This window comes from Ictalurus punctatus, chromosome 7 (assembly GCF_001660625.3).
Source record: "Ictalurus punctatus breed USDA103 chromosome 7, Coco_2.0, whole genome shotgun sequence".
Lineage (NCBI taxonomy): Eukaryota > Metazoa > Chordata > Actinopteri > Siluriformes > Ictaluridae > Ictalurus > Ictalurus punctatus.
In genome coordinates, this window is record NC_030422.2 from 4,620,824 (window position 1) to 4,638,884 (window position 18,061).

Consider the following 18,061-nt stretch of genomic DNA (forward strand, 5'->3'; position numbering starts at 1 on the left):
CAGGCATTATAGAAGACTCAGAGCTGTTATCTTGGCAAAGCAAGGTAGCACAAAGTATTAACTAAAAGGGTGCCAATAATTGTTGCACAACAGTGTGAGATGAGTGCAAAACAATAAATACACAGAACATGGACTGTAACTGTAAGGTATTGTGTATATATAATATAAAATTATATGTATATATAATAAAAATTATTATGTTTATAATGTTTATCATTTATAATTTGGATTGGCAAAACATGCATGGTATTTATAATAAATGTTGCATAAGAATAAAAATATATAATTCATCCATCTTCTATACCGCTTATCCTTTTCAGGGTCACGGGGAAACCTGGAGTCTATCCCAGGGAGCATCGGGCACAAGGCGGGGTACACCCTGGACAGGGTATATATAATTCGAATATCTAGTAATACGCTCTATTGAGTTCATATCTCCTTATAACCACTAGATGACGGAAGAGTGTATGAGGAAAGCTTCCCGCCTTTACATACCTCACACCTCGGTTGATTCATGCTTCAATTGTAAAGCCAATTGCTAAACGTGTTTAACTGTAAAGTTATTTATAAACATATTTCATTCCCCATACTGTTTCGTTTTAGAGAATCCCCTTAGTGAAAGCCCTAATGCCATTTTATGTGCGTTCCAATACATTTATTTGTTCAAATATAGTTTAAAGGATGAACTTTTCGATAACATTCACTACAATAGTGAATTATCATACATGCTAGTTTGCTAATAAGCTACCTGTCAAACATGTTCTGGAAAATTCTTACCCCAAATTGATTTTCCAGTTGATACCAGTTCACTGCGGTTGTATTACAGTGCCTTCAAGGCAGTGTCTGATCCTGAAGTCCATAGCCACCAAACCCACCTTGCACTGTTCGCCCAGATTTCATATCTACTTAACAATTTAATTACAACATACTTATATTATTTACGTTTGAGTGCATTACTAAAATATTTAAGTAGATTCTACTAATTTGCAGACATATTTCAATGTATGAATAATTTTAAGTGTAACGGATTCAAATTATTACGTTTTTGTCCTGTCTACACCTCCCCACTGGTTAGATGTTGCAGAAGCAAGGGAAGCCATTTTTTCTCATGGGTGCAAATGAATTCGAGGAGCTGTTGATGAGTGGTTAGAAAGTATGTTTAGCCAGTTTTTATTGTTTCTATTTTCCACTGAGAGGCTGTTTGTGAGTAATAAAAAATAGTTTGAAACAATTTTGGACGTTTTCTCCGGCTTCAACTTGAACCAGGCGAGTTCAGGGAACATTTTTTCATCTGTTCATTTTAACTGTGAAAAATATTGTTTGAAACCATTTTGGATGTTTTCTCCCACATGAAACCCTGCCAGGTGAGTTCAGTGGACATATTTTTCTCTGTTAATTTTCATTGTCCCCCCCCAATCGAGGTGCTGTTTGTGAGTAGTAAAAACCACCCTTGTGTTCAGCTTTTAACTTGCTAGTTTTTCACTCGCGCACGGTGGACACGATCCCACTTGAACTCACCAACATTTTTTCAGTGAAAAAGAGTGAAACAATGAAAAACATTGTTTTAAACAATTTTGGATGTTTTCTCCCGCTTGAACCCCTACCCGGCGAGTTCAGTGGACATTTTTTCGTCAATCTGTTTCTTTCTCTGTTGGGATGTAACTGACAAGGACTCGTACAGTCAAACTCCAGTGGGGATCCTCTGCTTCGAATCAGAAAGTCCTCAGCTAAACCCATTCAAAGTGAGCATCGTCTTGAAGGGAGTTTGGTGATGGATGAACTGGCCGACCTGCCTCAGGCCTTCTGTGTTCTTTTCGGACTGATTTATGCCCTGTACTTGAACTATCATAAGTGTATGAAAAACAGTTTCCACTTTATTCAGCAGGTAATGCTCAACCTGAGATGTAAGCTGCTCCCAAAATGTAATCTTTGAAAAATCAGCTAACGGTAAAACGGGCCTCCGGATTGTTCTACTACTGTTCCACTAGCAAGTGGTTCATTTGTAATGTTGAAGTGCATATTTTATGATATTGGCACTGATTTTGTGGTTTGATTCAATTCTTTTTTGCAATGTTCCTATTTTATAGAAAATTAAATTTATTTTATATATATATATATATATATATATATATATATATATATATATATATATATATATATATATATATATATATATATATATATATATATATATATATATATATATATATATATATATATATATATATATACACACACACACTACACACACAGTGGTACAATACTGATGTCCAGTGAACATTTCATGTGAATAGCCTCATTGGAAATATATTTACTGAAACAAATGTTGATGTGTCCAATACTTATTTCCCTCACTATGTGTGTGTATTATATTATGTGTTATATATCATTTTTTCAGCTGCAAGTGCAGATTAAAGTCTTTATTTACAAACACAAAGTCGATAAACATGAAACGCGGTCTAAACTTGAAGTTAGATTTGCGGCATGAAACAAAATCAAGACAAGAGAACACGACCGCTTAGCACTGGAATAAAGTTGGTGTGACGTTGGGCAGTCGATATTCGCGGATTTGCGGAAAAAAAAGGGACCATCTCTAAAAGTTACATACGACATTGTTAAACACATTTCTATCTTCAATAGCATTTGAAGGGAATGACTTACAGTCAAATAACCAACTGTAAAGTGTTCATCTAGGTGTCAGGTATAATGCACACCTTTTTTGATTTTTGTTATTTATTAAAATATACTATTAAATCATATATAAATTAGATATGAATTTCACTACAGAATGGGCCCATACACAAAATATACCATTATTTAAAGCTCAATAGCATTTGAAGGGAATGATGTAAAGTCACACAACCAACTGTAAAGTGTTTATCTAGGTGTCAGGTATGACGCACACCTTGTAGATTTTTGATATTTAACAATACAATGCACGAACCAAAAAAACCTTCACGAATGCATAAAGGGGGTCAAAATGACCCGTACTGGATTGAATGGTTTTCTTAAAAAAGTAGATTTCCTATTAATGTAATTATATATATATATATATATATATATATATATATATATATATATATATATATACACACACACACACACACACACACACACAGTATATCACAAAAGTGAGTACACCCCTCATGTTTTTGTATATATTTGATTATATCTTTTCATGTGACAACACTGATAACGATCGGTCAGATAAGACCTGAGCCAGGAGAGGACTGTTCCCTTGATGCCAACAACATTTTCGAATCTATCAAGGAGAATAGTATGATCTATAGTATCAAAAGCTGCACTAAGGTCAAGTAACACAAGCAGCGAGACACAACCCTGATCAGAGGCCAGTAGTAGGTCATTTACTACTTTAACTAGCACTGTCTCTGTGCTAAGATGAGGTCTAAATCCTGATTCATACATTTCATGAATGTTATTCCTGTGTAGGTATGAGCATAGCTGCTGTGCTACAACCTTTTCTAAGATCTTAGAGATGAAGGGGAGATTTGATATCGGTCTATAGCTGGACAGTTGAGAGGGGTCAAGGCCAGGTTTTTTAATCAGGGGTTTAAAAACTGCTAATTTAAATGATTTAGGTACATAGCCAGTCCCAAGGGAAGAACTGATTATATTTAAAAGTGGTTCAATTACTCCAGGACAAATCTGTTTAAAGAAACATGTAGGTAAAGGGTCTAGTATGCAAGTTGATGAATTTGCTGAAGAGATTAACGAAGCTAGTTCGGTCTCTCTAAGAGGAGCAAAACACTCTAAACTTTGATCTGATATTGCTATATTATCGTCTACAGGGTTAGTTACAATACTGTCTGGTTTTAATTTAATAGCCTGAATTTCACATCTAATATTTTCAATCTTACCAATGAAAAATTTCATGAAATCTTCACTGCTATGTAATGATTGAGTACTTCTTTCTGTAGTGGTTTTATTCCTAGTTAATTTTGCTACTGTGTTGAATAGAAATCTAGAATTGTTTTTGTTATCTCCTATTAAGGTGGAGAGATAGACTTTTCTAGCATCGCTAAGAGATTTTCTATAGTTCAGGAGGCTCTCCTTCCATGCTGTTTGAAATATTACCAATTTGGTTTGACGCCATTTACGTTCTAATTGTCGATTGGTCTGTTTTAAGGTATGCGTTTGATCGTTATACCAGGGTGCTAGTTTTTTCTCTCTAATTATTTGAGCAGATCCTCAGAGATTTCTTTGCCATGAGGTGCCATATTGAACTTCCAGTGACCAGTATGAGGGAGTGTGAGAGCGATGACACCAAATTTAACACACCTGCTCCCCATTTACACCTGAGACCTTGTAACACTAACAAGTCACATGACACCGAAGAGGGAAAATGGCTAATTGGGCCCAATTTGGACATTTTCACATAGGGGTGTACTCACTTTTGTTGTCAGCGTTTTAGACATTAATGGCTGTGTGTTGAGTTATTTTGAGGGGACGGCAAATTTACACTGTTATACAAGCTGTACACTCACTACTTTACATTGTAGCAAAGTGTCATTTCTTCAGTGTTGTCACATTAAAAGATATAATCAAATATTTACAAAAATGTGACAGGTGTACTCACTTTTGTGAGATACTGTATATATATATATATATATATATATATATATATATATATATATATATATATATATATATATATATATATATATATATATATATAGTTGCGATAGACCGACAGCCGGCGCACAAGGAACTAAAATCGCTCCTTCCTCGACTCTGGCACTGCAGAGACAGTCCAGCTTCAAGAATTTTGACGGCCAGAAAGCATGTGGCGGTGGGGCGGAGCCACCAACACACCCTCGACGGTGTGGGTCGAGGGGAGCCTGGTCACCGCCCTGCTGGACTCTGGGAGTACCGTGACCCTCACCTGGCCGACGATCCTGCCAAGAGAGCTCGGCCGGAGTGGGACCATCACCGTAACCTGCATCCATGGGGATACCAGGGAAGTCCCAGCAAATCTCTAGACATTCAATTAATCATATAACCTCATTGACCCCCTTCCACACAGACAGCAATACACTATGACTTCATAAAATTCTAATTCTAAATTCTAAATTCTTGATTATTCCTACCAGTCAGTGGTAAGGCCACAGTTGTCCAGAAAAGCTGAAAGACTCACGCAGCCCAGCCAGGAGCCGCCAAATTGTCGTAGAAATTAGACAACACTCGCAGACCTCTGAAGTCCTCTGAAGGTAAAAAGGTTTATTACAGAAAGATGGTTAATACAGGATAGCATAAAGCAGGATAAAATAATGAGAGCGCTCTGAAGCGCTTGTGCTGAACCACAAGTGGTATAGAAAATGGATGGATATACATTTTAGATTTCTCAATCAATCATGACAGTCTGTTATGAACTCGAGAATTTCTGTAATATCCACTGAAAATTTTAAAGTGTACGGCACAGCATTGTTTTGTCATAGGTTGATATAATCATACCTGAGTGATGAGCCTACACACATAAACATCAAAAGACAAACAGACTGCAATTCAATCAAAATTTTCCAGATTACAGGTTTACCATATTGTAGTGTTCCAACCTGGAACCTGGAACTGACTTTTATATTAAAGTGGGGGATCAATACACACTAAAATAATACGTAATACAATAAAAACACAATTTGTGAAAATTACTTATAAAACATCAACAACAACAAAACATTACAGTTGTTATTTCACAAGTGTTCATCTCCGTTGCTGTGAAAGCCCTAAATTTGTTGGAGAGACACAGGGCCACAGCTTCACATTTTTGGTTCGCTAATGAAGAGTTATATATTAGCACATTTTGACATAATTTATGGCCTAAAGCTTTTTTTCATGCTAGAGTAATAACAGAGTGTCACATCCCAAGACGTAAGGGAGTTGAGTACGGAAGCAGGTACAGGAAAAGATGTATTTATTAAAAAAGACAAAGGCAGACAAATCCAAATCGTAATCCAAAAACATGCAAAAGGTCAGCTGTCTCTTCAACCTGGGACAGGAACATGGCATGAGCAGAGCTTGGGTTGGTCGTCTCTTCGTCCTAGGACAGGAACTTGGCGTGAGCAGAGCTTGAGTTGGCCCTCTCTTCGACCTGGGTCAGGAGTTTGGTGAGAGCACAGCTTGAGTTGGCCGTCTCCTTGACCTGGGACATGAACGTGGCATTATATTGGAACTCAGGAGCTGAGACCCCCTCATGGGTATCAGGCTAAAACTCTGTGGCTGAGGTCACCATGTTGACCTCTGGCTTAAACTCAGCAGGTGACACCTCCTCGTGGGTCTCAAGCTGTAGCTCTGAGGTCACCATGTTGACCTCTGGCTGGAGCTCAGGTGCTGAGACCTCCTCGTGGGTCTCAAGCTGGAGCTCTGAGGTCGCCACCTTGACCTCTAGCAGGAGCTCAGGTACTGAGACCTCCTCGTGGGTCTCAAGCTGTAGCTCTGAGGTCACCATGTTGACCTCTGGCTGGAGCTCAGGTGTTGAGACCTCCTGCACGAACTCTTGCAGAAAAAGTTCAGCAAACTGAGTGACGTTATTGAGAGCACTGGACCCTGTACGGATCAGTTGTTCCGCACAGTCACAGGCCGGGCCATAAAACCGGGACACTAAGAACCCCAGCCACCGTTTCTTGACAGGCTTGGGATGTGCCAGGCTAGCAAAGTACACCTGGCTGTGAACAAGGAACAACAACAGGTGGCTCTCCAACCCATAAGTCTCTATCGGGAGTTCAGCGGCAGTCCTCTGGGGAAACTGGACTGATTTGTATCGTGGCCATTAATCCGTATATTTACTGCCATGATGCTCTCCTCGTTCTCCTGCTACTTCCATGTTTAGGTGTAGTATTCTGTCACGTCCCGAGACATAAGGGAGTTGAGTACGGAAGCAGATGCAGGAAAAGACGTATTTATTAAAAGACACAAAGGCAGACAAATCCAAATCGTAATCCAAAAACGTAGTCCAAAAATATGCAACAGGTCAGGCGATCGGCAAACAGGCATAAAAAGGGCAAAGCAATAATCAGAGTCGAGAAACTATAAACGAGGTCAGAGATCATGAAACAAAAACGAGAACAAAGGACAACCACTTGGTAAGTGAGTTAAACTCAATACTATGCAAAGTCATAGTGTTTGAGCAGTCTCTTATATACTGTGTTGTGAGTATGTGTGAGATTGGAAACAGGTGTGTGTGATTAGTATTCCAAAGAAGGTGAACATGTATGTGTGGGAAGTGTAGTCCATGGCGGCCATGTTTGTAGGCCGCTGTGCACGTGTTCACAGTAAACAATGTCACAGTTGTCAAAATCCAAAGAGCATGTGCTCGCTGAGCACTCGTGCACGTAGCTCATGCATGCGCGCGCACCCCTCATCTCTCCGAACGCGCTATCAGATGGGGTGATCGTGGCACAGAGACCTTACGGGCGGTATGTTTGCCACTACTGACCTAAACGTTCACCGTTTCTCCTACAAAACATGCCGAATAGTGTCGTCACTATTTTCTGATTCACTGTAATACGCACCAGGACTTTAGGGATCAGAGAACTCCCGAAAGGAACCACATAGCAGGTGTATGTGCTCATATATAAGAAATATTTCACACGTGATCATGTAGCTCTTAGAAATTACTTTGGGTCTGTTTTTATTTGAATATTTAGGCTATGGCCAGGTTGCTTGACAACTCTAATGGTCAATTTTGATTACATTAATGCTATAGCTTGTTATTGTTAGTGATTTTCAGCTGTTACTGAAGATGAATGTGTTATGTGTTAGCTAGCCACCTACTATCTAGTTAGTGCTAGAGAGTAATTGTTACATTCAGTCTCCTTTTCCTTCACCCAGCTAGCTACAAATCTTTTTAGCTGGCATGGAAATCGTTGAAGCAACTTTTGTCACCTTCATCAACCCCAACCAGTTCCCTGCCAAGTTGTGGCATTTGGTGAACGATCCACAGATTCGCTCAATCTGGTGGGACGCCAGTGGGGAAGGAATACTTATCCATCAGCAACCCTTCGAAGCTGAAGTGCTATTGTCCCAACCCAGGCATTTGTCTGAGTACTTCAGAACAACGGACTTTGTCAGTTTCATTCGCCAGCTGAACCCCTACGGCTTCAGAAAAGAACGCATAGACCGTGACGTCTCAGACAAGCAACCCGACATCTCATCCATTAAGGCCCAGCTGCACCACTTTCACAACCCGTTCTTCAAACGGGATAAGCCTGAGCTTCTAGTCAAACTAAAGCGACTCACGCCTCTCAACAAGGCCAAGCTCGCCGGGAGAGAGGTGACCATCAGGAAATCAAAACATTTCCATCATATGATGCTGAATTCGCCACAGGAAACCTCTGGCTTAAAGAAAACAGGTTGGTAGTGATTCAACAAGCAGATCAAAACAAAACAAAACAAAACAAAACAAAACAAAACAAAACAAAACAGGGCAAGGCAGAAATCAAGGTTGGGAACGTAAACGATGGTCAGTCACTTTGTCAAACACGAGAGATAAGGCTTGGATAACGGCAGAGAACAAGTCAGTATGCATCCAAAGTCTCTTATATGCTGTGATGAGAGCGTGATAGTGATTGACTGCAGGTGTGTATGATTAGAACTCCGGGGAAGGTGAGTGTATGCGTATGTGGGAAGTGTAGTCCTCAGTGGCCATGTTTGAAGTAGCCGATGTTTTGCGGGAAACCGAGTCGTGGCTGGGCTGAGATATGACACACAGCCAACTGGAAAGTGTTCATCTACATGTCAGGTATGATGCTCACCTTTTAGATTTCTGATGTTTAATAAAATAAACTATTAAATCATATATAACATTTGCCAATCTAAAAGGTGTGCATCATACTTGACACCTAAATGAACACTGTATGGTTGTGTGACTGTACATCATTCCCTTCAAATGCCATTGAGCTTTAAATTATGGTGTATTTTGTGTATGGGCCCATGCAATAATAAAATACACGGCAATATTTATGTGATTTAATAGTTTATTTTATTAAATATCAGAAATCTAAGAGGTGTGCATCATAGCTGACACCTAGATGAACACTCTACAGTTGGTTATATGACAGTAAGTCATTCCCTTCAAATGCCATTGAAGTTAGAATCGTGTTTAACAATGTTGTATGTAACTTTAGAGACTTTCCCTTAATTTCCGCATATACGAGAATATCGAACATCCAACGTCACACCAACTTTATTCCAGACCGCTTAGCATCAAGGTAGCTAACGCATACATATACTTGGACTCCATTAGCTAGTTATCCATATACAATAATATGCGAAGTGCGCAGCCACACGAGGGGTTTAAATAACTCACGTAATCAAACTTAAACTCAGACAGCTGGAAACAATAAAGTCACACCCTCACACATCACCAATACCTGAACAGGAGGAGAAAAAAAACCAAGACACAGGCCATAGGAAACAGTCCTCTTTACGTAATCTCGTGCACGTGCACGTCCTCCGGCTCCCCTTGCACGTCGCAACCACAGCGCCATCTGCAGGGGAGATTGTGACATTGACTGTGTGTATTGTATTTTCAAATGAAAATATTGCAGTTGAAATAAAACATTTTTTAAAAACTTTTGGTATTTGCTTGCTTTTTAATATATAATTTAATGAATTTAAAGTTTACTTAATTTAACTGAAGAAACTAAGTTGAGTAATTGAACAGAGCAATTGATATTACAAATGATTTTGAGTTAAATCAACTTGGAATTTAGTGCATTGAACTTAAAAATAATTGTTGGAAGGGCTGGAATGTTTAAGTTCACTTAAGTTATCGGGTAAACATTACTTAATTTTTTTAAGGCAACCACTTTCCTCAAATTTTTAAGTACAATCAACTTATCTGGGTTTTACAGTGTGGTTCAGACAGCCTTCTCCGTAGTTCACTCACATAAATGTGATATTAGGACCAACATATGAACACCATGTACATACCATAGTATGTGTCACAGGATGTGCTTTGCTACATGTTTTCCCCATATTTTTTTTCTTTACAGCTTCTGTAAATTTCAAACTTTTAATCAATTTAACCTGCTATGAAAATCAAGTGAATATGCGTTCTCGTACACAGACAGAAAATGTTCTAGTGTGTGCCAAATCTCTAGACATTCAATTAATCATATAACCTCATTGACCCCCTTCCACACAGACAGCAATACACTATGACTTCATAAAATTCTAATTCTAAATTCTAAATTCTTGATGATTCCTACCAGTCAGTGGTAAGGCCACAGTTGTCCAGAAAAGCTGAAAGACTCACGCAGCCCAGCCAGGAGCCGCCAAATTGTCGTAGAAATTAGACAACACTCGCAGACCTCTGAAGTCCTCTGAAGGTAAAAAGGTTTATTACAGAAAGATGGTTAATACAGGATAGAATAAAGCAGGATAGAATAATGAGAGCGCTCTGAAGCGCTTGTGCTGAACCACAAGCGGTATAGAAAATGGATGGATATACATTTTAGATTTCTCAATCAATCATGACAGTCTGTTATGAACTCGGGAATTTCTGTAATATCCACTGAAAAGTTAAAAGTACAGCACAGCATTGTTTTGTCATAGGTTGATATAATCACACCTGAGTGATGAGCCTACATGCATAAACATCAAAAGACAAACAGACTGCAATTCAATCAAAATTTTCCAGATTAAGGGTTTACCATATTGTAGTGTTACAATCTGGAACCTGGAACTGACTTTTATATTAAAGTGGGGGATCAGTACACACTAAAATAATACGTAATACAATAAAAACATTTCGTTAAAATTATTTATATAACATCAACAACAACAAAAACATTACAGTTGTAATTTCACAAGTGTTCATTCCCGTTGCTGTGAAAGCCCTAAATTTGTTGGAGAGACACAGGGCCACAGCTTCACATTTTTGGTTTGCTAAAGAAGAGTTATAGATTAGCACATTTTGTCATAATTTATGGCCTAAAGCTGTTTTTTCATGCTAGAGGAATAACAGAGTGTCACATCCCGAGACATAAGGGAGTTGAGTACGGAAGCAGGTGCAGGAAAAGACGTATTTATTAAAAAAGACAAAGGCAGACAAATCCAAATCGTAATCCAAAAACATGCAAAAGGTCAAGCGATCGGCAAACAGGCCTAAATAGGGCGAAGCAATAATCAGAATCGAGAAACTATAAACAAGGTCAGAGATCATGAAACAAAAACAAGAACAAAGGACAACCGCTTGATGAATGAGTTAAACTCAATACTACACAAAGTCATAGTGTTTGAGCAGTCTCTTATATACTGTGGTGTGAGTATGCGTGAGATTGGAAACAGGTGTGTGTGATTAGTATTCCGAAGATGGTGAACATGTATGTTTGGGAAGTGTAGTCCATGGCGGCCATGTTTGTAGGCCGCTGTGCACGTGTCCACAGTAAACAATGTCACAGTTGTCAAAATCCAAAGAGCATGTGCTCGCTGAGCACTCGTGCACGTAGCTCATGCATGCGCGCGCACCCCTCATCTCTCCGAACGTGCTATCAGATGGGGTGATCGTGGCACAGAGACCCCACGATCGGTATGTTTGCCACTACTGACCTAAACGTTCACCGTTTCTCCTACAAAACATGTCGAATAGTGTCGTCACTATTTTCTGATTCACTGTAATACGCACCAGGACTTTAGGGATCAGAGAACTCCCAAAAGGAACCACATAGCAGGTGTATGTGCTCATATATAAGAAATATTTCACACGTGATCATGTAGCTCTTAGAAATTATTTTGGGTCTGTTTTTGTTTGAATATTTAGGCTATGGTCAGGTTGCTTGACAACTCTAATGGTCAATTTTGATTACATTAATGCTATAGCTTGTTATTGTTAGTGATTTTCAGCTGTTACTGAAGATGAATGTGTTATGTGTTACCTAGCCACCTACTATCTAGTTAGTGCTAGAGAGTAATTGTTACATTCAGTCTCCTTTTTCTTCACCCAGCTAGCTACAAATCTTTTTAGCTGGCATGGAAATCGTTGAAGCAACTTTTGTCACCTTCATCAACCCCAACCAGTTCCCTGCCAAGTTGTGGCATTTGGTGAACGATCCACAGATTCGCTCAATCTGGTGGGACGCCAGTGGGGAAGGAATACTTATCCATCAGCAACCCTTCGAAGCTGAAGTGCTATTGTCCCAACCCAGGCATTTGTCTGAGTACTTCAGAACGACAGACTTCGTCAGTTTCATTCGCCAGCTGAACCTCTACGGCTTCAGAAAAGAACGCACAGACCTTGACGTCTCAGACAAGCAACCCGACATCTCATCCATTAAGGCCCAGCTGCACCACTTTCACAACCCGTTCTTCAAACGGGATAAGCCTGAGCTTCTAGTCAAACTAAAGCGACTCACGCCTCTCAACAAGGCCAAGCTCGCCGGGAGAGAGGTGACCAGCAGGAAATCAAAACATTTCCATCATATGATGCTGAATTCGCCACAGGAAACCTCTGGCTTAAAGAAAACAGGTTGGTAGTGTTTCAACAAGCAGATCAAAAGAATAGACAGAATATATTCATTCATTCATTCATTTCAGTAACAACTTTATCTAACTTTATATAGGAATGTGTAGAAAAAAGAGAAAATAGACAAATATAAAGAGAACGTGTACATCATTTTGCTAGTACAGTGCCAGCTGGATAACTTTGTGGCCTCGGTCATCATCTGTAGTTTTAGTTTATTAATACTTGACTTGTCTATCTGTTCAGGTTCAGTCTTGCTTGGACATCAGGGAACCCCTTACCACCTTCCCTGTAATGGCCCTCAGCAGGAGAAGGACTGCGACAGAACGTCCAAATCCTCCCAAGCATTTGTAGTGGGCCATGGTGATCCTTCTCCAGTTACATTAAACACTAACGACGCTGTGCCTGTCCCTGTGTCTCACCACTTCCCAGTGGACTCGTCGAGTGCACATCCCTCCAGTGTCATGCACATGCAGCAGGGCGTCAAACCTCATCACTCACAGCACGGGTTTCACACACCAGGTGATGATGATTTAATACATTTTGTCCTCTTTATAATAGTTGTGAGCTCAGCCTTAATTAGTATAAGCATTCGATTTGCACGCTACTTTAGTAAATACAGTAGTATAGAGCATTATTCTGACGTGTAGTTTAATTTCAGTTCAATGTTTCCCACCCCCAGTGTATCAGCGCTGTAGCCCAGACGTCTTGGATTCAAAAGTGCCATGCTTTCAACAATCAGCTGCTGCCTACTCTCCTTGTGGCTATTACCCTGTGAGAACTGAGAAACCTTTTTAAGTTCATGTACTGTTCTGAACACTAACAATGGCTAGTGTCGTTATTTTAGCCAGTGTAGGCATGTTAAGGTTTGATGGTACATGTTGCAGTATGAAGGGAATGCTGGGAGGTCAAACAGTTAAAAGTAGAACCTTGATGTGTAAATAATATTAATATGAATGTTTCCACTCATTCCTCAGGACCACTCAGTGAGATACTCTCATAAATATAAACAAAGAAGGCTGTGAAAAATTGTCTTTATTGATTAACCTTTTGATCTTTTGTTCAGCCTTCTTTGCTCATATTTACCAAGGATGCCAATATTAGTGGAGGGCACTGTATGTGGTTTAAATCTCATGTTCTCATATCAAACTCATCAGAAATCATAGCAAATGCTAACTTTTAGCATTTCTAATACTCAACTGTAGTGATGCACCAAAATCCCCCCCCCCCCCCCCCCCCAAAAAAAAAAAAAAAAAACCTGTTTATTTGCATAATTTATGCAATTTTGATTTGACTTTCAGGAAAACTGAATTCGGTACGGAAAAACTCTGACACCATAGCGTAGCCATAAAATGTTTGCAGTGTAAATCAGTGTGTAAATCAAAGTTTATTCCTTATCTATGCACCTGTTTTTAAATAATCAGCACATGACTGAACAAAACTTCTTTTTTTTTGTCATGAATTTGCAATCAGAAGTTTATAGACTTGTTTGTGAGGTAATGGATTTGAGTTTATGGGTGCATCTCAATCAGCTCCATAGTTCAGTAGTCAGGACACTGATCAGATAGTGGACCATTTGAAGGGCTGTCTCAATTGAGAAATCCTACCAGTGTGCACTGGGACGTTCGCTCCCTAAAAATCCCACAATGCACCACGAAAACCAAGGAGCATAGATGTTCACTATTTTCCCATACTGAAAATGTTTTCAGAAGCCTCTCAGATCGAACAATGTGGCGGACGAGTTTATAAGAGTATCTTAAAACTATGTGAGGCATGAGGATGTTTAACATTCCATATTTCTCCTACTGTATTTGAGCGTCTTTGGGGATTTTTAATATTTTTTTTCTCCAACCCCCCGGTGTTTTTGTTTACTGAAGTAAGATGCAAAGGTAACTATATTTAGAGTTCCATGTTCATCCCCTGTAACTCTTTGCTATGTAGGTACTCCACTAAAGAGATAAGCTTGCTGTGATGGTTGTCACTGCAAGTCAGATAGCTTTAATAGACCTTTGGTGAAAAACGTTGCATGCAGTAACGGCTCTTTCTTTAGAGAGTTACAGCTCTTGATTGTATGTTTTGTGTTTTTTCATTGTTTCTTTCTGTAATAATAATGATGATAATGTATCCGTGTAGTCCTGTACATGCAGTACAAAGCACTTGGGTGAATTCTAGCTTCTAACGAATGACCTAAACCCCAACTTCCAGCACATTTTAATACGTGCTCCGAGACATCTCGTACATCTTGCCAGTTAATGATCAGCTTTAATACGTGTGATCCTGTAGAGATTTTTTCCAATCACACCGGAAGCCACAATCTTTTACAAAAAAAAAAAACACATGCACATTTATTTCAAAGCATTCCAGTAATTTATCTTGATGCCAGCTCTTGGAGCTCTCTGGAGGTAAAGAAGGACCTATTATTGGCAGCTTGGCCGCGTTCACGTGCCTTGCTAATATGGGATGTCCACATCTGTGCCCAAATCAATTTACCTCATTTACCTCAGTTTACCTCATCAAAGCTTTTATTATTTTGTTTTTTGCACTCTTTCAGACCCCTCTATTTATTGTTGTATAAATAAGAGTTTTGTTTTGAATGCAAGGAGGAAGTGAAATAGACAAAAATGTTTGTTCAGTTCAGTGGTGTTGTTATCATTGTGTCAAATACAAAAGTAAAATAATAAATAAATATTGGTTCTGCATATCGGTTATTGGTCGATCTCTAATTTGGAGAGATTCTGTATGTTATTATATTATATATTCTGAATGTTCTCAGATCCCTTGCCATGTATTCTCCAACCTCATCAGGCATTATAGAAGACTCAGAGCTGTTATCTTGGCAAAGCAAGGTAGCACAAAGTATTGACTAAAAGGGTGCCAATAATTGTTGCACAACAGTGTGAGATGAATGCAAAACAATAAATACACAGAACAAAACAATAAATACACAGAACATGGACTGTAACTGTAAGATATTGTGTATATATATAATATAAAATTATATATATAATAATATTATTATATTTATAATATTTAATAAATATTATGTATATAATTTAGATTGGCAAAACATGCATGGTATTTATAATAAATATTGCATAAGAATAAAAATATATCATTCAAATATCTAGTAATACACTCTATTGAGTTCATACCTCCTTATAACCACTAGATGGCGGAACAGTGTATGAGGAAAACTTCCCGCCTTTAAATTCCTCACAGTTCGGTTGATACATGCTTCAACTGTAAAGCTAATTTCTAAACATATTTAACTGTAAAGTTATCCTTCCATCCATCCATCTTCTATACAGCTTAATCCTTCTCAGGGTCACGGGGAACCTGGAGCCTACCCCAGGGAGCATGGGGCACAAGGCGGGGTACACCCTGGACAGGGTGCCGATCCATCACAGGGCACAATCACATACACACTCACACACCCATTCATACACTACAGACACTTTAGACAAGCCAATCAGCCTATCATGCATGTCTTTGGACTGGGGGAGGAAACTGGAGTACCCGGAGGAAACCCCCGCAGCACGGGGAGAACATGCAAACTCCGCACACACAGGGCCACGGTGGGAATCAAACCCCCGACCCTGGAGGTGTGAGGCGAACATGCTACTGTAATGTTATGTAGAAACGTATTTCATTCCCCATGCTGTTTTGTTTTAGAGAATCCCCTTAGTGAAAGCCCTAATGCCATTTTATGTGCGTTCCAATACATTTATTAGTTCAAATATAGTTTAAAGGATGAACTTTTCGATAACATTCACTACAATAGTGAATTATCACACATTCTAATTTGCTAATAAGCTACCTGTCAAACATGTTCTGGAAAATTCTTACCCCAAATTGATTTTCCAGTTGATACCAGTTCACTGCGGTTGTATTACAGTGCCTTCAAGGCAGTGTCTGATCCTGAAGTCCATAGCCACCCAACCCACCTTGCACTGTTCGCCCAGATTTCATATCTACTTAACAATTTAATTACAACATACTTATATTATTTAAGTTTGAATGCATTACTAAAATATTTAAGTAGATTCTACTAATTTGTACACATATTTCAATGTATGAATAATTTAAGTGTAACGGACTACACCTCCCCACTGGTTAGCTGTTGCAGAAGCAAGGGAAGCCATTTTTTCTCATGGGTGCAAGTGGAGCTTTTGGTTAGAAAGTATGTTTTAGCCAGTTTTTATTGTTTCTTTTATTGTTTCTATTTTCCATTGAGAGGCTGTTTGTGAGTAATAAAAAATATATACAGTAGTTTGAAACAATTTTGGACGTTTTCTCCCGTTTGAACCCCTACCCGGCGAGTTCAGTGGACATTTTTTCGTCAATCTGTTTCTTTCTCTGTTGGGATGTAACTGACAAGGACTCATACAGTCAAACTCCAGTGGAGATCCTCTGAAAGTCCTCAGCTAAACCCATTCAAAGTGAGCATCGTCTTGAAGGGAGTTTGGTGATGGATGAACTGGCCGACCTGCCTCAGGCCTTCTGTGTTCTTTTCGGACTGATTTATGCCCTGTACTTACTATCATATGTGTATGAAAAACAGTTTCCACTTTATTCAGCAGGTAATGCTCAACCTGATAGGTAAGCTGCTCCCAAAATTCAATCTTTGAAAAATCAGCTAACAGTAAAACGGGCCTCCGGATTGTTCTACTACTGTTCCACTAGCAAGTGGTTCATTTGTAATGTTGAAGTGCATATTTTATGATATTGGCACTGATTTTGTGGTTTGATTCAATTCTTATTTGCAATGTTCCTATTTTATAGAAATTTGAAATTTATTTTATTTATATATACACTGGTACAATACTAATGTCCAGTGAACATTTCATGTGAATAGCCTCATTAGAAATATATTTACTGAAACAAATGTTGGTGTGTACAATACTTTTTTCCCTCTCTCTATGTGTGTGTGTGTGTGTGTGTGTGTGTGTGTGTGTGTGTGTGTGTGTGTGTGTGTGTGTGTGTGTGTGTGTGTGTGTGTGTGTATTATATTACATTATATATTACTATTAATTTTTTTTCAGCTACAATGCCACAAAGAGAAACTTTGTAACGTTGCACTTTTAGAATAAAAGGCTAACGACAAGTTTCCTCACACTGATAGTTCAGAAGACCTTTAGGAAGTAAAATTTGGCAAATAATTTCACATAATTTTCTTGACTGTTACGAAACGGGACTCGGAAATGGAAGCAAGTGCAGATTAAAGACTTTATTTACAAACATAAAGTCGATAAACATGAAACGCAGTCTAAACTTGAAGCTAGATTCGAGGCATGAAACAAAAACAAGACACGAGAACATGACCACCTAGCATGAAGGTAGCTAACACATACATATACTTGGACTCCGTTAACTAGTTAACCATATATAATACTGTGCGAAGTGCACAGCCACACACTGGCATAAAGTTGGTTTGACGTTGGACGTTCGATATTCACGGATATGCGGAAATTAAGGGACTGTCTCTAAAGTTACATATGACATTGTTACACACGTTTCTAACTTCAATAGCATTTGAAGGGAATGATGTACAGTCACACTGTCATGTACCGTGGTTGAATATGG

General features: G+C 38.9%; 1 protein-coding gene across 1 annotated transcript; it reads left to right on the plus strand.

Moving 5' to 3' along the window:
• Positions 1-10,222: 10,222 nt before the first annotated feature.
• On the plus strand, positions 10,223-15,177 carry LOC108267380 (heat shock factor protein 5). The gene is made up of 5 exons (XM_053681440.1): positions 10,223-10,346; positions 11,964-12,484; positions 12,725-13,000; positions 13,161-13,252; positions 13,456-15,177. The coding sequence occupies exons 2-5, from the start codon at positions 11,989-11,991 to the stop codon at positions 13,501-13,503; spliced, it is 912 nt and encodes a 303-aa protein (XP_053537415.1). The 5' UTR covers positions 10,223-10,346; positions 11,964-11,988; the 3' UTR covers positions 13,504-15,177.
• The last annotated feature ends 2,884 nt before the right edge of the window (positions 15,178-18,061 follow it).